The sequence below is a fragment of the Schistocerca serialis genome, chromosome 2, assembly GCF_023864345.2.
Source record: "Schistocerca serialis cubense isolate TAMUIC-IGC-003099 chromosome 2, iqSchSeri2.2, whole genome shotgun sequence".
Taxonomy (NCBI): domain Eukaryota; kingdom Metazoa; phylum Arthropoda; class Insecta; order Orthoptera; family Acrididae; genus Schistocerca; species Schistocerca serialis.
Genome location: NC_064639.1, coordinates 474,120,703 through 474,145,057, shown reverse-complemented (window position 1 = coordinate 474,145,057; position 24,355 = coordinate 474,120,703). Strand labels below are relative to the sequence as shown.

The following is a 24,355-nucleotide window of genomic DNA, read 5'->3' as shown; positions in this document are numbered from 1 at the left end:
TGTGATTTCATGTAGTAAAGTGTATTAACAAGACTTGTTTCGAATTTCATGAAAGAATTGCATCATGATATCTGTAATTGAGGAACTATGTGTGTGTGTGTGTGTGTGTGTGTGTGTGTGTTGGGGCTTACGGGCGCTCAACGTCGCGGTCATCAGCGCCCTGACACACATTAAAAGAAACGGATGTGGACAGACTTAGCAAAATATAAGCATACACGCAAAGAAAGCAGGAAAAGAAGGAAAATGCTGTATAAGATGGTAAAATGTAAGAAAAAGAAAAACGGAGCGTCAAGAAGGCCACAGGAAATTGTCATTCGCTGGCCACTTACATAAAATATGGGGGAGCTTCTCACCCTGTGAACAAATTAAGACCCTCTCCCTAAAATCTCGGGAAAAACATTAGACAAGTCACAGAACTTTAAAACTTTAACCACAGTCGTTCGGGTATTTCCTAAAAGAGATGGCAGATCCGCCGGCAAGTCAGCCGCTGCCCGCTGGTCAGAACATAAAACGCAATCCAATAAAACGTGGCGCACAGTGACCTGGACGCCACAAGCACCTCACATAGGAGGGTCCTCTCGCCGGACCAGGAAGCCATGCGTCATACGACTGTGGCCTATCCGAAGTCGACTGAGGAGAACCACGTCCCGTCGACAGGGCTAGAACGAAGTACACCATACACTCGTTGTGGGCTTGACTAAACGGAGCTTATTGTCAGTCATTTCCAACCACTCATCCTCCAACGGATGGACGGCTCGTGAGCTGAACAGCCAGGTGAGTGCGTGCAGAAGAGGGATGGCACACTGAAATACTTGCGGATCGAGACAGGCCTCATTTGGCTGTTGACTAGGTTTTTAGAAAAAAAGTACTGTGTCGTCCAAGATCCATACAAGTAGACAGGTGAAAATTAATCTGCTGTTTTCTTTCTCAGCATTATACTCGTATAACACGTTCTGGCTGTTGAAGAAACCGCAATAAATGTTTGACTCTCGGCGTCGAAACAAACTCTCCATACTGAGGTTCGGGTAGTCATTCACTCCAACACAAAATTCAGTTTACGAAACACTATATTACTTAATGTTCTCGCAAATCTGTAGTTGTTGATGAGTCCAGCGAGCGTGAAACCACGCCGATACGACCGGTCACGATTCGTGGAATGCCGCTATAGCATACCGTTCAACAAAGGATCTTCCACGACGTCTTGACATGTTTGTGGTTGGAAGACAGAGCCGGAATCAGTACGATTTTCACGAGTCGCCTTGACTGTCATACTGCCGTCATTTAACAGACTTTTGCTGACTTTTATACGTTCCTTCACCTCTCAAGATACCTCCAACTCGCAGAAGAGTCTAACTTGTCACTTTCAATCGTATACTTGTAACCGACAGTTAATCAACTACTTAACATAGTACTATGGCACCGGGTGTCAATATCCTCTGCCATCGATGAGACTGTTCGAAATCCATTTGCAGTATGGTACCTCAGCCGGCCGTTATGGCCGAGCGGTTCTAGGCGCTTCAGTCTGGAACCGCGCGACCGCTACGGTCGCAGGTTCGAATCCTGGCTCGGGTATGGATGTGTGTGATGTCCGTAGGTTAGTTAGGTTTAAGTAGTTCTAAGTTCTAGGGGACTGATGACCTCAGATGTTAAGTCTCATAGTGCTCAGAGACATTTGAACCATTTTTATGGTACCACAATTTTCATAATACTTGTAAAATTCCTAATATGGGACATTTTTTCAGGTCAGTTGTCTCAGGAGTGCCTCGGTTGCATATGTGAGGCGGCGTCGGGATGCGACGTGAACTCCGGCTGCAACGGCGACGTGTGTGGTCCGTTCAAGATCACGTGGGCCTTCTGGGCGGACGCAGGCAAGCCCGTCATCTCCGGGGACAATGCCAACAGCGACGGAGGTCAGTCACGTCACTCACTCTCTGTGAAGGCAACACACTAGCTAGTTTTAATTCGTCACTGTATTCATTTATGTAGAGTTCCTTCAGCGACAAGGAAGTAGTAATCTGAAAGATGCACACTGGCTTGCAATAAGCAACACTGCCCAAACTCCACCTCGGTCGCACAAGGCAAGAGACGCTCGCCTACATGTAGTCTCTGCTTCTGGGATGCAGGCATGCCTATGGCGTAACAGTCCTCTGTCCCGCAGTTCCAGTTAATTAAACCACATATTTCTGTAGTGTCAGTTCCGTGTTGGGCAATTTATGTTACGATAAATTTTTCATTCTGCTATATCTAATGTATTTTGTTAAAAAACGAAGTAATACTACAAAATCAAGTTATAGAAAATAGTAGAAAGATATAAGAAATTTGCTCTATATGCTTAAAGACTTAGTTCGTTCTGTTGAGGTACACAGATTTATTATGCAGATTTACACTTCTGTGCCACTGTTACCTTAAAGAGTCGCTATTGCGCATAGCCACAGATATAGTCCTTCAAAACAGGTTTATTTATCACTACTGCACCCATCAAACTTGATATTTGCTAGAGGTAGTAACCTCAGATTGCTTTTCGGTTAATACAGCTTTCTTGGTTCATGAACAAGAATATATATTTGTATGTTCTATATGTCATGAAGAGAATCATCTCCTGTAGGTATCGCAGAGTGAAGTCTCTCGGACGTGGAAAGAACTCGAACATTTTATTTAAGTATGAGGCAATGTGATGACGTAAATATTTTTAATGTTTTAATATAGAACTAGTGCTGTGAACTGTATGGCAAATATCAGTACCAATATTTGATAAGCAACTCCAGAATACGATTTGGAAGCTAACGCTAATTTTAGTAAGTATAGCACAGATAGCGTGACAAACATGGATTAATGCCTGTCTGGGATCCATGTTTTTGAAGTAAAAGCAGGATAAAACTTTCTATATGATAGTGAGTAAACTGACGAAGATGCTCCAAATTTGAAATACCGACGAGGAGTAAAATGAAACGCTGGGACAGCCGCAAACGAAGCTACTACGCAAAGTTTCTGGCAGACTAAATTTGTCCGCCGTAAAGGACTCGCATTTGAGAAGTTTGTTTTTCGCCCGCAAGTGTTCTATCGACTGTGCTATTCAAGTACAACTCAGGTCCCGTTCTTCCAGCTTTCCTTTAGCCAGTATGATGCCAGCTCTTTCCTTGTAAAATTCAGAGTTCTCCTGCACAATTTGCGGTACTACACTCCTAGGACAAAGGTCATCACGGATACACGAATTATCCATGTTGTTTCCAGAAATAATTTTCACTTTGCAACGGAGTGTGTACTGATTTGAGACTTCCTGGAGGATTAAAACTGCGTTCTGGACTGGGACTCGAAGCTGAAAACAATCTGCAAGGCTGTGGCAACGTCACACCTCCATTCTCCCAATGTCCGGCAAGGTATTCATTAGAACTTAGGAGAAGTTTGAAAGTTAGGAGATATGGTGTAAGCGGGTAGCTCAATCGGTTGAGCATTTTCTTCTGAAAGGCCGAGGTTCGAGCTCCGGTCCGTCACACAGTTTTAATCTATTCCGCTGCGGAGTGAAAATAATTTCTGGAATTCAAAAATTTTAAGTTTTATATTCAACATAGTCGCGGTATCGAATTATAGCACATCTAGTGTGAACCTCTATCGTGATTCCCATGATTCACAGAAACAAGACTTAAACTCTAGTGTGAAAAATGACCCCTGACCATCATAAGACCGCTGTGCAGAATGAGCCGTCAACTGCATAATTTCAGTGAAATTCCTACAAAAATTCGAAGGTTACACTGTTCTAAACTGAGAGATAAAAACATAACACTCAAGCAGTGAAGACGCTGTACCATACACTGTGCAAGATTAAAGTAAGAAGATCATGTAAAGGAGAACCAAATCGGTGAGCAAGGAAAGGCAGCGCAGTAGCAGAAGAAGAAAGAACTCCATAAGTGTGTAACAATAATAGAACAATACCAAAATCTTAGCTTTAGTCGTTAATTGTGATTCAGTATTCAGGCTCTCTACTTACGGGCTGTATCCCACACTACCTCGTTTCCTGCAGCGCTCTTTTCATACCCAATACTCTTAATGTACTTAATTTAGCTCTGATAAGAATTCCACTTTTTATTTCACGTTGCATTACTGATATTGAAATTATTAGCCGCAGCTGAACAAGCATGCTGACGAACATTTGCTCTTCCCCAGTCATTGCGAAAGAACGCGCAGGAGTTGCTGTCGTAATATCCGACAAAAACAACGTTGCGTCATCACTTTAAAGTCAGTATTTATTTATAGAGACTGTGTACATAACGCTGCTGAAGAAACACCGCTATTAAGCAGAACCATTTTACCCCGAGGCCGGACAAAAAATCCTGTGTCTCGCTTCATTGTAAGCACCTACAACATTTAGTTTTACTTTCAAGTAAAGAGTAACCGCCGTTGGGTTCACAAGAAATAGGTCGAAAACTTCAGATCGTAGAGTGACACACGTCTGTTATGTGAAGCGTATTTTAATGTGTTTGATAAATTAATGTTCCCTCTGAGATTCTCGAATATTCTGGAATACTTCAAAACCATCTGCCTTTAAGGATTTTCGAATGTGGAAAATGTTAACAATGCCCTACCAATAAGTACATCAACGATTACTCGGAGACAAAACGATAAGTCTGTATGGTTCAAATAACATTTTCCTACACACAGATTTATCAGTTTTCCTTGAAGTTTCGACCAACAGTTCACACACCTTAAACTGTCTAAATTTTGGTGTTTAACTAAAACATGATGACGAACTTAAGTTACTTGCCAGAATCTTCTGTATTAGGATGACCTAAGTTATTCAAATTGCATAAGGCTTAGAAATGGTTGGCTAAATACTTGTCGAACCCAAACCTGTTCGTTTCTCGTGTCTGCCATTTGTCACCAAAGCGACTTCATTTTCGCAGATCTTTGTGTTCAAATGCAATCAGGTTGTAGGTCTTCGGATATTCAGCCAAATCAAACATGCCAGCCGCTGTGGCCGAGCCGTTTTAGGCGCTTCAGTCCGGAACTGTGCTGCTGCTACGGTCGCAGGTTCGGATCTTGCCTCGGGCATGGATGTGTGTGATGTCCATAGAAGTAATTTTAAGTCTAGGGGACTGATGACCTCAGATGGTAAGTCCCATAGTGCTTAGAGCCATTTTCTTTGAAACATGCCTGTATTATCAGTAGTGCCAACTTCCGGCACCTTCAGCTTGCCTTGATTTACTGTGTGAAACAAGTACCTTGGGATCACATAATCGACAGAGCCCAGTGTGCTCACATCGCCCATTCACTCACTTACCAGAGTCGCATGTGCCACGTACTTCTTTGGCGTGTAGACTTTCCAATGGTCATAAATATCTGTCCTTAAGTACAGGGCGTAATGGATATAAGTGTGATATTTTTCAATGTTGTACTTTAATATATACACACATCGGTGTGTTGGTTGTTCTTGCTCTGCGTCAGTCTTCCCACAAACACATCACAAACTTCATGATAAGATGTTTTCTGCATAGTCGTGACTGCACCACTAAGTGCACTACTCCTGTCAGTATAGACTAGCCGTCTTTCATCCATGTGTTCGCACTTGAACGCCTCACCTGTCTCCTGGGGAAAATATTAATGGCTCGCTCTTGCCACATACACCCACTGAGGGGGGTTAGGTGGGGGGGGGGGGGGGGGTGGGAAGCAGGGCACCACCAAGAAGTTGTCCGAATGAGATAGAAATCTACAGCTGTGATGTACATGAGCAGTCAGACAAATAATTACAATTTTTAAAAAAATGTATGAGTTATTCAAGAAAAAGAGCTTCAGAAATTGAGCAAGTCACTAACACATTGGGTTTTTATGCAAGCAAGTATTCGGCTTGCTAATGATTGATATAGTTTTTGGATGTCCTCCTGAGGAATATCATGTCAAATTTTGTCCAGCTGGTGCGTTAGATCGTCAAATTTCCGAACTTATTGCAGGGCCCTGCCCATAATGATCCAAATGTTCTCAAACAGGGGAGACATCTGGTGCCCTTGTTGGCCAAGGATGGGTTTGGAAGCATAAAGACAAGCTGTAGAAACTTCAGCTGTGTGCGGGCGGGCACTGTCTAGCTGAAATATAAGCCTAGGATGACCTGTCATGAAGGGCAACAAAACGGGGCGTAGAATATGTGGACGAACCGCTGTGCTGTAAGAGTGCTGCAGATGATAAGCAAAGGGATCTTGCTGTGAAATGAAATGGCGCCCCAGATCATCAGTCCTCGTTGTCGGGCCATAAGGCGGGCGTCATTCAGGCTGGTAACCCACTGCTGTCCTCTGCGTCTCCACGCACATCTTCGATGGTCATCGTGGCCCTGTTTAAAGGGATATCCATCACTGAAGCTTCTACTACGTGAACAATATTCCACGTCTGGTTTTGTTGCCCTTCATGGCAAACCATCCTGAGCTTACATTTCAGCAAGATAATGCCCGCTCGCATATGGCGAGAGTTTAGACTGCCTGTCTTTGTGCTTGCCAAACCCTGCCTTGGACAACAAGACCTCCAGATCGCTCCCCAAATGAGAACGTCTGAAGCAATTATGAGCAAGGCCTTCCAATCAGTTTGGAGCTCTGACGATCGAAACCTCCAATTGGGCATAATCTGGCATGATATCCCTCATGAGGACATCCTCCAACTCTGTCAATTAATGTCAAGCCGAATAACTATTTGCATAAGGGCTAGAGATGGACCAACACGTCATTGACTTGCTCACTCCGTGAAGCTCTTCTCTTAAATAAATCAGCCAATTTTTCTAAAACTGTAATAATTTAGTTGTCTGTACTTGTATATCACAGGTACCGATTTCCGACCAGTTCGGAAAATTCTTTCGGCTTAGATTCCTTTGACTTAGAATGTATTTGGAGGTACTAACCAACATAAGATCATACGAATTGTAATAGGCATAATTATTAGTCTGAAAATGACGTAAATACTCATGTAACGTTGTTCAGTACACGTCTTCAGTCACCAACAGAATTATCTGCACTTATACACGTTAAGCATGAATGTAACATGCAAAAACGTAAATCGTAACATTATAAAGTGCTTTCGCTTTCTCTTTAGAATAATAGTGTTTAGACGAAGTTTTTCTGTATTTCAAGCATTCGACTTCTTTGTCCCAAAATGTCAGAAAGGGCACACATTTTGCGTAGTTCAAAAGTAAACTAATATCTTTTCTCCGTAAATAGTCGGAGCTCTGCCTTTACTTCTCATCGACTGCATAGACAGAAACTTTGCAGTTCGATATTGTTAGACAAGAAGGACAAACTTTTCTCCTCTTTTTTATCGTATTCAGAAGTTTTACTTATAGTAACACTGATAAATATTGAAGAAAGAACTCTCCATCAACTAACAACTGTTAGTATCTACAAATAAGCATCTTTAAGTTGTAAAATAGGCTGATGTAATATCGTAAAAGGAAATGAAAAAGAGAAAAAAGCTGAGACAGTTTTGCTATCTTCACTAGCGTTAAGCACTCTTCCTTGAAGTACTCATTATTTTAATTGGAGTCCTGAGTCCAAGTAAAGCAATCATCCTCATTTTTACGTAAACAGTCTTCAGTTTCACTGTTAATGAAACTATCATCCTCATTTTTACGTAAACAGTCTTCAGTTTAACTGTTAGTGAAACATTGTACCTAATAACTTACTAAAAATTACTTGGTCTCAAACGACCTATTCCTTCTAAGCTTTAAACATTTATTGCGGTAGAATTTGTCGACATTTTGTGTTGATTAATTAACTGTGATGCCTCGTTACAGCTTACGTGCGATGTTCGTCAGACGTGTACTGCGCAGCCTCAGCTGTGGGAGCTTACATGTCCAAGTACGCCACGGTAAGTGCTCCGTCTCATCAGTATGTATACGACTAGCATATATATCACTTATCTGGTAGGAGAGCACAATGCAGTGATACTTACACTTGCTCGGATATATATACAGGGTGGTCCATTGATCGCGACCGGGCCAAATATCTCACGAAATAAGGGTCAAACGAAAAAACTACAAAGAACGAAACTTGTCTAGCTTGAAGGCGGAAACCAGATAGCGCTATGGTTGGCTCGCTAGATGGCGCTGCCATAGGTCGAACGGATATCAACTGCGTTTTTTTTTAAATAGGAACCTCCATTTTTTATTACATATTCCTGTAATACGTAAAGAAAGATGAATGTTTCAGTTGGACAACTTTTTTCGCTTTGTGATAGATGGCGCTCTAATAGTGACAAACATATGGCTCACAATTTTAGACGAACAGTTGATAACAATAGGTTTTTTTAATTAAAATACAGAACGTAGGTAGGTTTGAACATTTTATTTCGGTTGTTTCAATGTGATACATGTACCTTTGTGAACTTATCACTTCTGAGAACGCATGCTGTTACAGCGTGATTACCTGTAAATACCACATTAGTGTAATAAATGCTCAAAATGATGTACGTCAACCTCAATGCATTTGGCAGTAAGTGTAACGACATTCCTCTCAACAGCGAGTAATTCGCCTTCCGTAATGTTCGCACATGCATTAACAATGCGCTAACGCATGTTCTCAGGCGTTGTCGGTGGATCACGCTAGCAAATATTCTTCAACTTTCCCCACAGAAAGAAATACGGGGACGTCAGATCCGGTGAACGTGCAGGCCATGGTATGGTGCTTCGACCACCAATCCATCTGTCATGAAATATGCCATTCAATCACGCTTCAACCGCACGCGAGCTATGTGCTGGACATCCATCATGTTGGAAGTACATCCATGCTGTCATGCAGTGAAATATCTTGTAGTAACATCGGTAGAACATTACGTAGGTAATCAGCATACATTGCACCATTTAGATTCCCATGAATAAAATGGGGGCCAATTATCCTTCCTCCCATAATACCGCACCGTACATTAACACGCCAAGATCGCTGATGTTCCAGTTGTCGCAGCCATCGTGGATTTTCCGTTGCCCAATAGTGCATATTATGCCAGTTTACGTTACCGTTGTTGGTGAATGACGCTTCGTCGCTAAATAGAACGCGTGCAAAAAATCTGTCATCGCCCAATAATTTCTCTTGTGCCCAGTGGCAGAACTGTACACGACGTTCAAAGTCGTTGCCATGCAATTCCTGGTGCATAGAAATGTGGTACGGGTGCAATCGATGTTGATATAGCAATCTCAAGACAGACGTTTTTGAGATTCCCGATTCTCGCGCAGTTTTTCTGCTACGGATGTGCGTATTAGCCGCGACAGTAGCTAAAACACTTATTTGGGCATCATCATTTGTTGCAGGTCGTGGTTGACGTTTCACATATGGCTGAACACTTCCTGTTTCCTTAAATAGCGTAACTATCCGGCGAATGGTCCGGACACTTGGATTATGCCGTCCAGGATACCGAGCAGCATACATATCACACGCCCGTTGGGCATTTTGATCACAATAGCTATACATCAACACGATATCGACCTTTTCCACAATTGGTAAACGGTCCATTTTAACACGGGTAATGTATCACGAATCAAATACCGTCCGCACTGGCGGAATGTTACGTAATACCACGTACTTATACATTTGTCACTATTACAGCACCATCTATCACAGTGCGAAAAAAGTGGTCCACCAGAACATTCATATTTCTTTACGTATGTAATGAAAAATCGGGGTTCCTATTTAAAAAACTCAGTCCATATCCGTTTGACCTATGGGAGCGCCATCTAGCGGGCCAACCATAGCGCCATCTGGTTTCCCCCTTCAAGGTAGACGAGTTTCGTTCTTTGCAGTTTTTTCGCTTAAAGAGAAAGAATGTATATGGAAGAAAAAATTTCTCTACTGGTCTACGAGCCCTCCTGTCATAGCTGAAATTTGCAGCGAGAAAGAAATGGGAACCACACATTTTCACAGGACTATATTGCATTTTCTTTTTTGCAGCCAGTTTTAATAGAAAACCTTTACACGGTAGCTTATATATGTTTATTAGAGTATCGTGTAAAAATTTGAAGTTCATTGGTCAAACACTTTTCGAGAGTTTTGTAAACAACTTTTCCTCCTTAAAATATACATATCCGTCAGGATGTTCATTTGAGTATCGTGTAAAAATTTGGAAGTATATTGCTTAAAGGAAGGGGAAAGAGAAATGGATCGCAGAATGAGAACTGACGAGATGTTGAGCAGGGTCGAAGAGGAGAAGAACTGCATGAGGATGATACAGAAGAGAAAAACATCTTGGGTGGGGCACATGTTACGTAGGAATTGTGTGCTATAATCTTGGAGAGAAAAGTGGAATGAAAGGAGGGAGAGAAACAAGAAGATCTGGAATACTAACAGATGTGAAGAGAGGAAGAAGTTACAAACAATGAAAGAGGATACTCAGGACAGGAAGACATGGAGGGTGTCAACTTGGTTCATGTCTTAGGGCAGATTTATTGAAAGAGAGAGCCTGTGAAAATAAGTAAAAAAAAAAAACAATTAATTGTAGCTACATGAGTAGAGTGCATTACTGTTACACCAATCACATATAAATATCATGTAAACTGACTCGTTCTTCATCATTTCGATAAAAGTATCATTCAATTGATTTATGGAACATGCAACTAAATCTTGTAACTCTTAAATCGAAAATATAAAATTATACACGTTTACAATATGAACTTGTACTTTTAAGATATACAATAAATACTCAAAGGCGGGTGTGCATAAAAATAAAGTTCCACTTTCACGAAATAATTTTTGAAGTCATAACTAGTATAATCTAACAAAAACAGACAGTCTAGATAGAAAAAAGTGTTTATTTTTCTGGTAACCGGTTTCAGTCATAGAACGACCGTTTTCAAACCAGTACGTAACACCGCTGATGACGCGTGTAGCCAGTAAGTGGAACTGCTGTACGTGCTAAGAGGCACCAATCAACAACACCGTTGTCGGCTAGTGCTTCTTAGCACGTGCAGCAGCTCTTGTTGATTGGTGGTTCTTAGCACGTGCAGCAGCTCCACTTACTGGCTCCACGCGTCATCAGTGGAGTTATGTACTGGTCTGAAAATGGTCGTTCTATGACTGAAACCAGTTACTGTATCGGAAAAATAAACACCTGTTTCGATCTAAACTAGCTGTTTTTTGGTTAGATTAACTGCACGAGATTTTACATAGTCCTCTGATGTCCACTTCAGAGAACATTGTAACGAAGATAACAATAAAACAGCTTTGGTTCTTATTTGAAAAAGTACAGTCCAGAAGCACAGGCACAGATTAAAGCTTTGATTTCTGTCTTTGTGTTCGTAAAAGAAGCCACAATATGAGATTGAAAATTTTACTTTTTTTTTAAAAAAAAAAAAAGAAACAGCAACATTATTTGTTAAACGAAAAAGTGATTCCGGCAACAAAGGCATTCTCGAAGAATTTCCTGATTTGCTGCGATCTCTGTTTGCTTTTTTTTTCCTTTTTTGAGGTTCCTTTTTTCTTTTGTTGAGGGTCCCTTCTTTGTCTATACGGATTTGTTCAGCGGTAGCAGATGTTCAACAGCAGATGTTTCATACTGGCTGTTTTGCTTGGTGTATTCTGGTAACAGGACGTGATCAGTATACCACTCGAGGATTGCGGTTCTAGACGGGCGCCATTTTTACTAGTTTTTTCTTCATTGAGGAGGATATATCTTAAAATCAATTTTATATCCTAAATATTTTTAATCTCACATTCGCAATTTTAGAATTACAAGCTTCATACTTATGTGCAGTTATCTGTTGCCTCTAGTTCCACCAATCAAAGCGCAAATAAATTTACACTGCAGTCACAAAATAAGGGGCATACAGAATGGAAACTCGGCTGCAAGTCAAGCGTCAAAATTTAAGGCGCATGCGCGAAGTCTGCCATATTGATACCGAGTAAACAGCTACACTATGTGGTCAAAAGTATCCTGACACCAGGCTGAAAATGACTTACAAGTTCTTGGCGCCCTCCATTGTAGTGCTGGAATTCAATATGGTGTTGGCCCACCCTTAGCCTTGATGACAACTTCCACTCTCGCTGGCATACGTTCAATCAGCTGCTGGAAGGTTTCTTGGAGAATGGCAACCCATTCTTCACGGATTGCTGCACTGAGGAGAGGTATCGATGTCGGTCAGTGAGGCCTGGCACGAAGTGGGCGTTCCAAAACATCCCAAAGGTATTCTATAGGATTCAGGTCAGGACTCTGTGCCGGACAGTCCATTACAGGGATGACGTTATTGTCGTGTAACCACTCCGCCATAGGCAGTGCATTATGAACAGGTGCTCGATCGTGTTCAAAGATGCAATCGCCATCCCCGAATTGCTCTTCAAGAGTGAGAAGCAAGAAGGTGCTTAAAACATCAATGTAGGCCTGTGCTGTAATAGTGCCACGCAAAACAACAAGGGATGCAAGACCCCTCCATGAAAAAACACGACCACGCCCTAACACCACCCCCTCCGAATTTTGAAGTTGACTTTACACACACTGACAGATGACGTTCTCCGGGCATTCGGCGTACGCACACCCTGCCATGGGGTCGCCACATTGTGTACCGTGATTCGTCATTCCACATAACGTTTGTCCACTGTTCAATGGTCCAATGTTTACGTTCCTTACACCAAGCAAGCCGTCTTTAGGCATTTATCGGCTTGTTGTGTGGCTTATGAGCAGCCGCTCGAGCATGAAATACAAGTTTTCTCATCTCCCGCCTTACTGTCATAGTACGTGCAGTGGATCCTGATGCAATTTGGAATTCCTGCGTCGTAGTCTGGATACATGTTTGCCTATTACACATTACGACCTTTTTCAACTGTCGGCGATCTCTGTCAGTCAACAGACGAGGTCGTCCTCTACGCTTTTGTGCTGTACGAGTTCCTCCACGTTTCCACTTCACTACCGCATCGGAAACTGTGGACCTAGGGATATTTCGGAGTGTGTAAATCTCGCGTACAGACGTATGACACAAGTGACACCCAATCACCTGACCACGTTCGAAGTCCTTGAGTTCCGCGGAGCGCCCCGTTCTGCCGTTCTGCTCTCTCACGACGTCTAATGACTACTGACGTCGCTGATACGGAGTAACTGGTAGTAGGTGGCAGCACAGTGAACGTAATAGGAAAAACGTATGTTTTTGGGGGTGCCCGGATACTTTTTATCACATAGTGTGTCAGTCGCGATCAGATCACTGTTCTGCAAAGTTGTGTGTGCATTATATCAGAGCCAACTGAATTCGAACGTGTGCAGATTGTTGGTGCTCACGTGATGGGTGCTGCCATAACCAGGATAGACGAAGGGCTTGATGTTTCAAGAGGCGCCTTATCTGTGATTTATACCGTCTGCAAGGAAAGCGGAAAAACATCATCCATTAAGTCAAAAAGCGCAAGAAAGTATGTATTAAGTAATGGTGGCGGACTATGGAGCGATGGAAGGATGAGTATTGCTGCCCGCTGTTTCTAAGTTCTAGCCGTGTTTACTTACGTCCCAAGAGTGAAACATTGCGGAGGTTCGATGATGATTGGTGCAGTCATATTGTCATATTCCATGAGCCCCGTGGATACTCTGCACGGTCGCATTACTGCATAGGATTATGTGACCATTCTGGCTGTCAGGTCCATCCCATAGTACAATGTTTGTTCCCCAGTGATTATGGTGTGTTCCAAGCTAATACGACCTATGTTCGCAAAGCTGACATCGTTCGGGACTGGATTTGTGAGCACGAGGATGAACTGTCGCATCTCCTCTGGCCAGCAGGCACCAGATCTCAATATTTTTGAGCGTTTGTGGTCTGCTTTGGAGAGAAGGATTACTAAACACATCCATGATCTTTACCTGAACTTGCCACTATTTTGCAGGAAGAATGGTGTAAGATTCCCTTGAAAACCATTCAGAGCCCGCATTTATTCTTTCCCAGAGGCGTGGGAGCTGTTTTGAACGCCAACAGTTTTCCTGCCCCCTTTTAGGCATGCAAATGTGCTGCGCTTTCAGTGTTTCCATATTTTTGCTCATCCCCTGTGCACCGCATAATGATATATGTGTCGACCCGTATCCAGTTGTCTCAGAGAGGCAACGGCAAGTGATCTGCAGTAGGGCATTACAACGTCACTGTCAGACAGACTCACTGTCTCTCCTTCCCTCCCTTCCTCCGTCCTCTCTCTGTCTCTGTCTCTCTCTCTCTCTCTTTCTTTCTCTCTCACTCACTCACTCACACACACACACACACACACACACACACACACACACACACACACAGTTACGCTCCACACAGCATCTGCACTTTTACTATCATTGCCTACTGCTTGTCTTGTGAGTCTATAGCCTGCTGCTTGGTTACTGATTCTAGGTTATTGTCTTGAAGGTGAGGCGACGGACCAGTACTGTTCAGGTCATAGATGTTTGTCTTATACATTTTATGTCATTTACATATTGCAGTTACTCCTCCTAATAAGCATTTGGCATCACTTACGTTAGTTGACTTCGGAGAACTATGAACTTTTCACTCACGCCCTTGCATTCACTCGTGTCGCTGTGCTTGCCTACTTCCTTGAAGTGGAGACCCCTTCTTCTAACCAGTTTCCATTTCATAGCTCAACATAAAATGACTTCTTCGGCAGATTATGCTCATGTAATAGGTCGACATGTCTCGTCCATCCAAACTGGTTTCTCGGCACATGTTTCTCAAAAATTGGAAGGTTTACTTTCTAAATACTTTGAAAGTCCTCACATGGGTGCCAGTTAAATACGGAGAATCGGCCAGAGACATTTCAGATGGAAGCAGTTCTGTTTCTCGACATTGCTCCGATGTCAGCACGAGGTGTCCGAGGAGTAGAAAAATGTAAGGAGGACGAGAACTCTGTTCACAGAGAGCTTCGTATGTAACAGCAAATCAAGGCACACCATACAGAACTGGTATGAGTTTCTCAAAAATTTCTGAAATTTTTATCTTTGTAAGGCAATCAGGTGACAGAATGTGGTACTCATTAATTCGAGCGAACTGTAACGGTAGACTTGGAAGAACTGATATACGAGGGGCGGTCAATAAGTAATGCAATGTTTCTTTCTTCTCGGTCAATTTCCGTTTAAAAAAACGTTGAATTTGTTGTGGGACATCGTGGAATATTCCCGCTTCAGTCCTATAGCTTCAGGAAGTTTCGACAGGTGGTAGCGCTATACGTTGCCTTCAAAATAGCGTCTGTAACGGAGGTGTATTCCAAGCAGGGAGCTCTCACTGAGTTTCTTTTGGGGAAAACAATAGCACGCAGATATTGATAGGTGCTTGCAGAATGTCCACAGAGATCTGGCAATGAACAAAAGGCCTCACACAAGTTTACGCACCCGAGAGGAGCCCACAAAACTTCACTGGATTGTTCTTCCTCATCCTTCGTACGGACTCGGATCTCGGACTTTTCGACTTCCATCTGTCTGGCCCAATGAAGGATGCACTCCCCTGGAGCAGTACGTGGATGACGGGGATGTTATTGATGCAGCGAGACGTTGGCGCCGACGTCGACCATAGAGTGGTACCACGGGGGCATACAGGCCGTCCCAGTAAGGTGGTGTGAGGCAATCGCATTGAATGGAGATGAAGTTGAAAAATAGGGGGTTGTAGCCAAAAGAGTGGGAAATAATATGGTGTATTGGAATACTGAATAAAACCAATCTGCTTTCAGAAAATATCTCTTGCCTTGGTTATTGAACCCCCTCTTGCTGGCAAAGGAAAGATCTGTGACTGATATGTTTTAACAATTTTACTCCCCGATACAGCCACTCTCGTTTGCTCACACCTGACTTTTCTTGGCCCCCTTCGGACACACTAAGCACTATGTTTTAACATCTTACGAATGAACTGGCTATCCGTTATCACTATCAGTGAAACACTTTAGGTTTCTGAAGATTTAGATAACATTGGATGCACAGAAGAAACTCTGCCTGTAAGAGCTTTGCATCTTGGGGGAGGTCGTCAGGTAAGATATGCACTCCCTCGCGGACACGTCCGTACAAACGGCTGAATTGATTTCAGATAAACCGTTCTGAACAAAAAACAGGACAACCGGATCGAAATTTGTGTTCTTCGTCTTTTGAACACGAGCTCTGAGGATTAAGTGTTTCGCTCGGCGGGTAACTGAAGACAGGCCAGTAGCTACCGATCGCACGTCGTAGCAACTCGAAAACAGTAAGCGAAGATGCGCATCCAACTAAGTCAAATATATTTTATGTATAAACTTGGCCTTAATCAAGAATAACTTTCAGAATCTAGTTCGGAGTGTGTTTAGCTTTGTGTAATGTCCACGTGTAAAGTAAACACGAAGCGTAGAGAATTCCGGATGAATGTGACGGCGAAATTTTTCGAAAAATCAACACGTCTCATTAACATGCCAGTGCTTGTAGCATAAACAACAGATGAACAAGAGAGATTTCTTTCACATCTGTGACGTGCAGCAGATAAGGTTTCCCAGAAGCCGGAGACCTCTGGTTCTTAACGACTACTCGTTCACTCACTAACGAGAGGCCATGTCAGATTAGTACGTTAAAACGCAGCAGCTCCACGTAGTTCCCAGAAGTTGCGGTAATGTATTTGTCCCCGGACTGGAAATGCCGGAAGAATGCTACTGTGATAATAGCTACGCATCATGCGTTGGATGCGTGAAGGCGGGAGATGGTCACGTAACGACCTGCTGCCTAAACACAGAGCTCAGAGGACGAGCACAGGGCTCAGGTGTTGCGAATAACGGCAGTCTGCTGCCTTGGAGGAACTATCGACAGACTGCATCGAATATAAAACATATGACACTACAGAAACCTACTGACTACAAAACAAGACCTCTGTAAGGAACGAAATCAACGTCCGTGCGCATTTCCCTTGAGTCGAAATGCGATGCATATCGCTGCATAAGGAAATATCAACGGCAAAGTTTATATGCCTACGGGATATATTATTCTCACCAGTCACTTGCAATATCTTTATCTTTTAGTGATGGTGTCTCGTTACAAAAACAAGAATAATATATCCCGTTAATTAAGCGGTACGACAGGTGTGAATATTAACGAATCATTAGTTTAATACGTCGTGATTACAAAATACTAACATGAAAGATTTACACAATAGTGGTAAGAGTAAAGCAGAATCAGATCTGAAGGAGAGATCAGTTTGTGTTCCCGAGAAATGTAGGAATACGGAAGGCAATATTCGTCTACGACTTCTCTTTTGGGAAGAGATAGTGAAGAAAGGCAAACCTACGTTTATGGCATTTGTAGATTTAGAGAAAGCTTTTGACAGTGGTGACTAGAACACTCTGATCGTAATTCTGAAGGCAAGAGGGGTAAACTACAGGGAGCGGAAATTATCTGTTAGTTGTGTAGCAATTGTCCTGCAGTTATAATCGTCGAATGGCATGAAATGGAAGCTGCAGTATAGAAGAGAGTGAGACGGTGTTTCAGTCTATCCCCGATGTTATTCAGACCGTACGCTGCGTGACCAGTAGCGGAAACGAAGTCGAAATTTCGATAGGGAACCAGAGTTCAATGAGAAGGAATAAAAACTTCGAGCTTTACCAAAGACGATATAATTGATAATTGGAAGATCAGTTGAAAAGAATGGATGAAGTGTTGAAAAGCAGTCGTTAGATGAATTTTGACAAAGGTAAAACAAACATTAATGTGGTCGAATCAAATTTGGCGACGGTGAGAGTATTAGATTAGATATGAAAATGATTATGATGATGATTTATGGCGGAGGGCGCTAAACAGCAAGGCTATCAGCGCCCTTGCATTAATGATATACCGAAGAACATGGTAAAAATCTATGGAAGACCACCAATAAAGTGGAAAATTACCTTTGATTCCACCACAGGAATCGTGAAGCAACCCCAAGAAGGTGTACTTCAGAAAATCCCGTAATAAAATCCCAGAGAGACACAGCAGGATAACTAAATAAAATGGATAAAATGGATAAAAACCTGGGAAGATCCTGTTGAAAAAGGGGACAGGTAACCGTAGCTGGTTGACGACTTAGAAATAATACGTGACCCCGCCACTATGTGACACATTAAGATCTCATACCCAGTTTTTTGAGAAGAATTCCGGACACCACTCAAAATCTTACGACACGAACAACACTCTCCTCGCAGAACTTAAGGACCGAAAGTAGCATTCGCATGATGTACCACTGCAAAGTAACGTGGTCCTATGAAACTTGGACCATGCATAGAAAGAACTGTTACTGTATGGTACATAAGGTAAATGAAATAAATATTCAATGAGACGACCAGAAATTGCACTGTTATTTGAAGACGGTATTTACACTACTGCCCATTAAAAGTGCTACACCACGAAGATGACGTGCTGCACACGCGAAATTTAATGACAGGAAAAAGATGTTGTGATATGCAAATGATTAGCTTTTCAGAGCATTCACACAAGGTTGGCGCCGGTGGCGACACCTACAACGTGCTGACATGAGGAAAGTTTCCAACCGATTTCTCATACAGAAACAGCAGTTGACCGGCGTTGCCTGGTGAAACGTTGTTGTGATGCCTCGTGTAAGGAGGAGAAATGCGTACCATCACCTTTACGACTTTGATAAAGGTCGGATTGTAACTTATCGCGATTGCGGTTTATCGTACGCGACATTGCTGCACGCTTTGGTCGAGATCGAATGACTGTTAGCAGAATATGGAATCGGTGGGTTCGGGAAGGGTAATACGGAACGCCGCGCTGGATCCCAACGGCCTCGTATCACTACCAGTCGAGATGAGACAGGCATCTTATCCGCATGGCTGTAACGAATCGTGCAGCCACATCTCGATCCCTGAGTCAACAGATGGAGACGTTGGCAAGACAACAACCATCTGCAAGAACAGTTCGACGACGTTTGCAGCAGCATGGACTATCAGCTCGGAGACCATGGCTGCGGTTACCCTTCACGCTTTATCACAGACAGGAGCGCCAGCGATGGTGTACTGAACGACGAACCTGGCAGCACGAATGGCAAAACGTCATTTTTTCGGATGAATCCAGGTTCTGTTTACAGCATCATGATGGTCGCATCAGTGTTTGGCGATATCGCGGTGAGCGCACACTGGAAGCGTGTATTCGTCATCGCCATACTGGCGAATCACCCGGCGTGATGGTATGGGGTGCCATTGGTGACACGTCTCGGTCACCTCTTGTTCGCATTGACGGCACTTTGAAGAGTGGACGTTACATTTCAGCTTTGTTACGACCCGTGGCTCTACCCTTCATTCTATCCCTGCGAAACCCTACATTTCAGTAGGATAATGCACCCACGCATGTTGCAGGTCCTGTACGGGCCTTTCTGGATACAGAAAGTGTTCGACTGCTGCCCTGGCCAGCACATTCTCCAGATCTCTCACCAACTGAAAACGTCTGGTCAATGGTGGCCGAGCAACTGGCTCGTCACAATACGCCAGTCTTGATGAACTGTGGTATCGTGTTGAAGCCGCATGGGCAGCTGTACCTGTACACGCCATCCAAGCTCTGACTCAATGCCCAGGCTTATCAAGGCCGGTATTACGGCCAGAGGTGGTTGTTCTGGGTACTGATTTCTCAGGATCTATGCACCCAAATTGCGTGAAAATGTAATCACATGTCAGTTCTAGTATAATATATTTGTCCAATGAGTACCCGTTTAACATCTGCGTTTCTTATTGGTGTAGCAATTTTAATGGCCAGTAGTGTACACTGAAGCCACTGCGATTTCTAATGGTTCCCTGAACATTAAAAGGGGAGGGGGGGACAACGTTCTTAATAGGGCGTGTGATCGCCATGTACGGCAGCACATGCTCTGCAACGTGGTCTCACGCTGGGTACAAGGTTGGTAAGAAGTTCTTCTGGTAGAGCGTTCCATTCCTCCACCTGCGCAGTTAACGACTGTTGGATGGTCGTTGCCGCATGTGAAATTTCTGCAATCTGTTTGAAATTGCACCCGCCGTTTGACGTGTGTGTCCCTTTTTGTCTGTTACTCAATGGGGCCGTTATGTGCTCCTGTAACTGACGGTGGGGACCTCCCCCTCTCGTTCTAGCAACAGTGCTTCTGGTTCGGAACGCTCATCGTGCACGGGAAACAAATCTGTAAACAATACTAAACTCCTCCTTCCAGTTTCGCGACGATTCTTCCCCATGTAAAGTCACCCAAATACGTCTCCGCACCATGCTGTAAAGACGAACACCGCCATAGTGCATCGTAACCGCTCGCTGATTGATACAGTGTCTTTTCCCATTTCTTCGACTGCATCGCGTTGCACGGCTAGCTTCATTTGGCGCTGTAGTCGTGCTAACCTCTCGTAATGTGACGTACATCTCTCTGTGCACGGCTGGGACACCTCTGGAAACGTACTCCCGCACTTTCATTAATTCTGACCGAGTTGTTAATATTTTATGTTACTTTACTTATCTCGTCCTTAGGTTTTGCAGAGTAGTGTTTTATGACATTATATAGTTTATTGTTCCGTATTCTGGCGTTGTATTCACAAATCCGAGAATTCCCGAGCATCATTCTAACAAAATATCTCACCTCAGCTTAATTATTTCTAATATTACACTTGCTGATTCTGTAGGCTGCCTTAAAAATTCCTGAGTTATCAGTGACATTCACTGTTCAGGAGATTGTTGGATGTCAACTTTATAGCAGCAGCCATAAAAACTATACAGAACCTATTCTAGAATAAACATAGTATTCACGACTGGTGTTCCGCATCTCTTGGAGGTAACCATTTTGCTAGAACATGCATTCTATGTAACATTATACATGACGAATTGATGAGATACTGGACCCGCATCCATGAGGAGAGTCATGCAGATTTAAGTGTTCCGTGGTTTCCCTAAACTGCAAAAGGCAAATATCAGGATGATTCCTTCAAAGAAGATACAGCATATTCCCTTCATCAGTCCTCTCTTGTTCGAGTTTGTGCAACATCTCTTACTGACTTCTACGCCGACGGGACGTTAAACTTCCTCCTGTACTTTTATTACACATTTTAATAGTTAATTAGCATCTCAATTTTGTGATTCTCTTTCTTCGTTAAAAATATGTTGTTGCATGGGTTGTGCAATCCATGTATGTGTATTATACCATCAGCATTCACAAGAGCAGTCTGCTGTAAATCTTTGCTCCTTTTTTTACTCTTTGTCGTACAAAAGGTCAAATGTCACTGGAGGTCGTCTGTCATCAACGTATACATTTTGATGGGATTAAAAACCAGACAGGAGCAATGAATGTCAAAAAAGTTTCAGCAGCCTATATTAATGCAGAGTACTTTATGAGGATAAAATTAGGGTTAAGAAGGGATAAAGCTCTTGCAGTTCCCTTCGTTGTTAAAGATGTTCTGTATATTGATGAGACAGTTAAAAACTGGAGAAGAAATCGCTAAAGTATGGGTATGCGAGCAGAAAATGAAAATATGTATGGTTTACGGCTTGCAGACGAATAAGTCATTGTTGGCGAGGATGAGGAAGAATACAGAAATTTAGTGGAAGAAAACGGAGGGTTAAGTATGGGAATAATTGTTTTAAAACACGAGTACGGTCGTAAGAGAGGAAGGGCGTGACTTGAAAACCGAGAAGGGTGTTATTGAAAGTGCAACATTTAAGTACTTGAATGACACACTGACAGCAGATGGAAGGGTTGTTCAGTGTACAGTACCTGCAAAGCTACGAAGAAGCGTCTACTCAAGAGCTTTCCGGGCTAAAGTGCGAACACTAACAAAGAAAATGAAAGAAACGCTCCACATAATCGACTTAGGTTCTGAAAAAGGTGTCGTCTGATCACAAATATGAGTAGGATAAGGAAGAGGATACTTCGCAAATTATTAAAATAGCATCAGCTTTGGATAGAGTGGAAACTACTGGAGTTGTATGACTAAATTATACACATGAATAGCAACAGAATACATGCAAAAGTGTGTCCCTGGAGACCTACAGGAAGGATGAGAGGAGATAGACAGAGAAAGGACTGGAAGGCGGAAATTACAAAGGCCATGCAGGAGAGACGTTTGACAGATAGTTGTATCTGCACAGCTCGCTATTTTAAGTTTTAAAATTTAGTTTATATGGAAAATCATGCGAAAGAAAAACAGCAGCAGCTTGTTCTAAGGAATTATGCAAGAATTGCCCAAGACTAATTACGGGAACTTATAGAACAGCCGTATATGGATTGCGGGATGGAGAATTCCACCTAGTTTTTTCCGATCTAGGTTACTTTTGTGATGCTGAAGGTGCTCTTTACATTATTTGTTATTTCATGTGGAGCCTCGTGATGCATGGGGAACATTAAATCTGAAGTGAATAGGAGGCAATACGTTTCCTAAATATTGCTTGCACACTTCCGAAATTAATATATATTTTACAGATTATTAATGTAGAGTGCCTTCGAACATGGATTGATAATATTTGTCTTCATTTATTTCAGGACTGTAACGGTGATGGGCAGGTTGATTGCTTCGACTATGCAGCCATTCATCGACTCGGCAGGAACGCCTGCAATGGCCAGATAGATCTGGGCTTCCAGAACCGGTTCCTGCAGTGCCAGAACGCATTGGGATAAGCCTTTAGGATGGTGTCAGAGAACTTGTTGTTTCCTTCCGAGACACTACACTGACGGCGTAATTTCCTAGCAATACTGAGGTGCCTCAAATTTCGGCAACAGATGAATCGTTCCTAGCATAATGAAATGTGTGGTATTCATCCTGTGGATATAAACTTGCATTTCACATTCATTTTCTGTTTAATCGAACAAGAATCTTTTGTGACCTCAGATAGCAATTTATAGTTCTCTTTTAAAGACAATCACATCTGATAGTTACTCCACATAGTATTCATCGCATTCATTCAAGCTCACATTGGGTAATCTGTGTATCTGTGTCACACAATATAATGTCGCAATAAACTAAAGAGCCAAAAAGTTTGAATGAAGTAATGATTATTTTTATTAATTGATTACTTTATTATAATACAACCTATCTACTGTCAGGTTAATGATAACAGGCAAAAGGTATTTTTCCATTCTGAACATTGAGGGTACATCCGGACTTATCAAACAAAACTTTCTAGCAGTTTTCCGGTAATTGTATGTTTATATCGCAGTTTGAACACAAAGTACATAATAGTACTCAGCATATTAAATTTCACTTTTTAAGGCTGAGAAATATAAAAACAGACACTGTTAATAAGTGATTTCAAATGAAATAACTTCTGTACAAGGAAAAGGAATGAATATTATGAGATAAAATCTGAATTAGTTTCTCTCGATCACAGTCGTATCATATGAACATGACTCAATCCGCTCTTTTAAAATGAGAGAAGAAAGATGTTTGAGAGAGTGAGCCATGACAAAACAACTCAACAGGGCGTGTAGGATATTTTTGACAAGTAAAATACCTTCGGAGTCCAAGGAGAAAGTGATAATTCCGATTCCAAAGAAGGTAGGTGTTGACATGCGTGAGTACTACCGAAACATTGTTTAATAAGTCATGATTGTACAATACTGACACAAATTATTTACAGGAAAATGAAAAAACTGGTAGAAGCTGACATCTCGGAATATCAGTTTGGATTATGATGAAATTTAGGAACGTGCAAGGCAGTACTGATCTTAGAATACAGGTTGTAGAAATGCAAATGACCGATTGTACTTTTGTAGATTTAGAGAAAGCTCCTGACAACGTTGAATGAATTACGCTCCACAAAACTTTGATGAAGGCAGTGGGGATAAGAAACAGGAAGTAAAAGTTTATTTACAGATTCAAAAACCACATGGCAGTTACAATAACCGATAGTGATGAATGAGAACAGTGGTTGAGAAGGGAGGAATATGGGGTTATAGACTACTTCCAATGTTATTTGTGATTTTTACATTTAGCAAGCGCTAAAGGAAAGAAAATACAATATAGAACCGGAATTAAAGTTTAGGGAGGAGAAACAGACATTTTGAGGTTTGCTGATCACACTGTAATTCTGTCAGAGATGGTAAAGAGCAGTTAAAAGGAATGCACAGTGTTTGAAAAACATACACTCCAGGAAATTGAAATAAGAACACCGTGAATTCATTGTCCCAGGAAGGGGAAACTTTATTGACACATTCCTGGGGTCAGATACATCACATGATCACACTGACAGAACCACAGGCACATAGACACAGGCAACAGAGCATGCACAATGTCGGCACTAGTACAGTGTATATCCACCTTTCGCAGCAATGCAGGCTGCTATTCTCCCATGGAGACGATCGTAGAGATGCTGGATGTAGTCCTGTGGAACGGCTTGCCATGCCATTTCCACCTGGCGCCTCAGTTGGACCAGCGTTCGTGCTGGACGTGCAGACCGCGTGAGACGACGCTTCATCCAGTCCCAAACATGCTCAATGGGGGACAGATCCGGAGATCTT

The 24,355-nt window shown here is 42.5% G+C and overlaps 1 protein-coding gene across 1 annotated transcript in view; it reads left to right on the top strand.

The window, feature by feature from the left end:
- Positions 1-22,880, top strand: part of LOC126456092 (invertebrate-type lysozyme 3-like) — a 50,725-nt gene extending 27,845 nt beyond the window's left edge. Inside the window, exons 3-5 of the mRNA XM_050091848.1 lie at positions 1,743-1,910; positions 7,763-7,836; positions 22,382-22,880. Coding sequence (XP_049947805.1) covers positions 1,743-1,910; positions 7,763-7,836; positions 22,382-22,516 — 377 coding nt within the window. The 3' untranslated portion in view covers positions 22,517-22,880. The remainder of the gene's footprint in view (positions 1-1,742; positions 1,911-7,762; positions 7,837-22,381) is intronic.
- Positions 22,881-24,355: the final 1,475 nt, after the last annotated feature.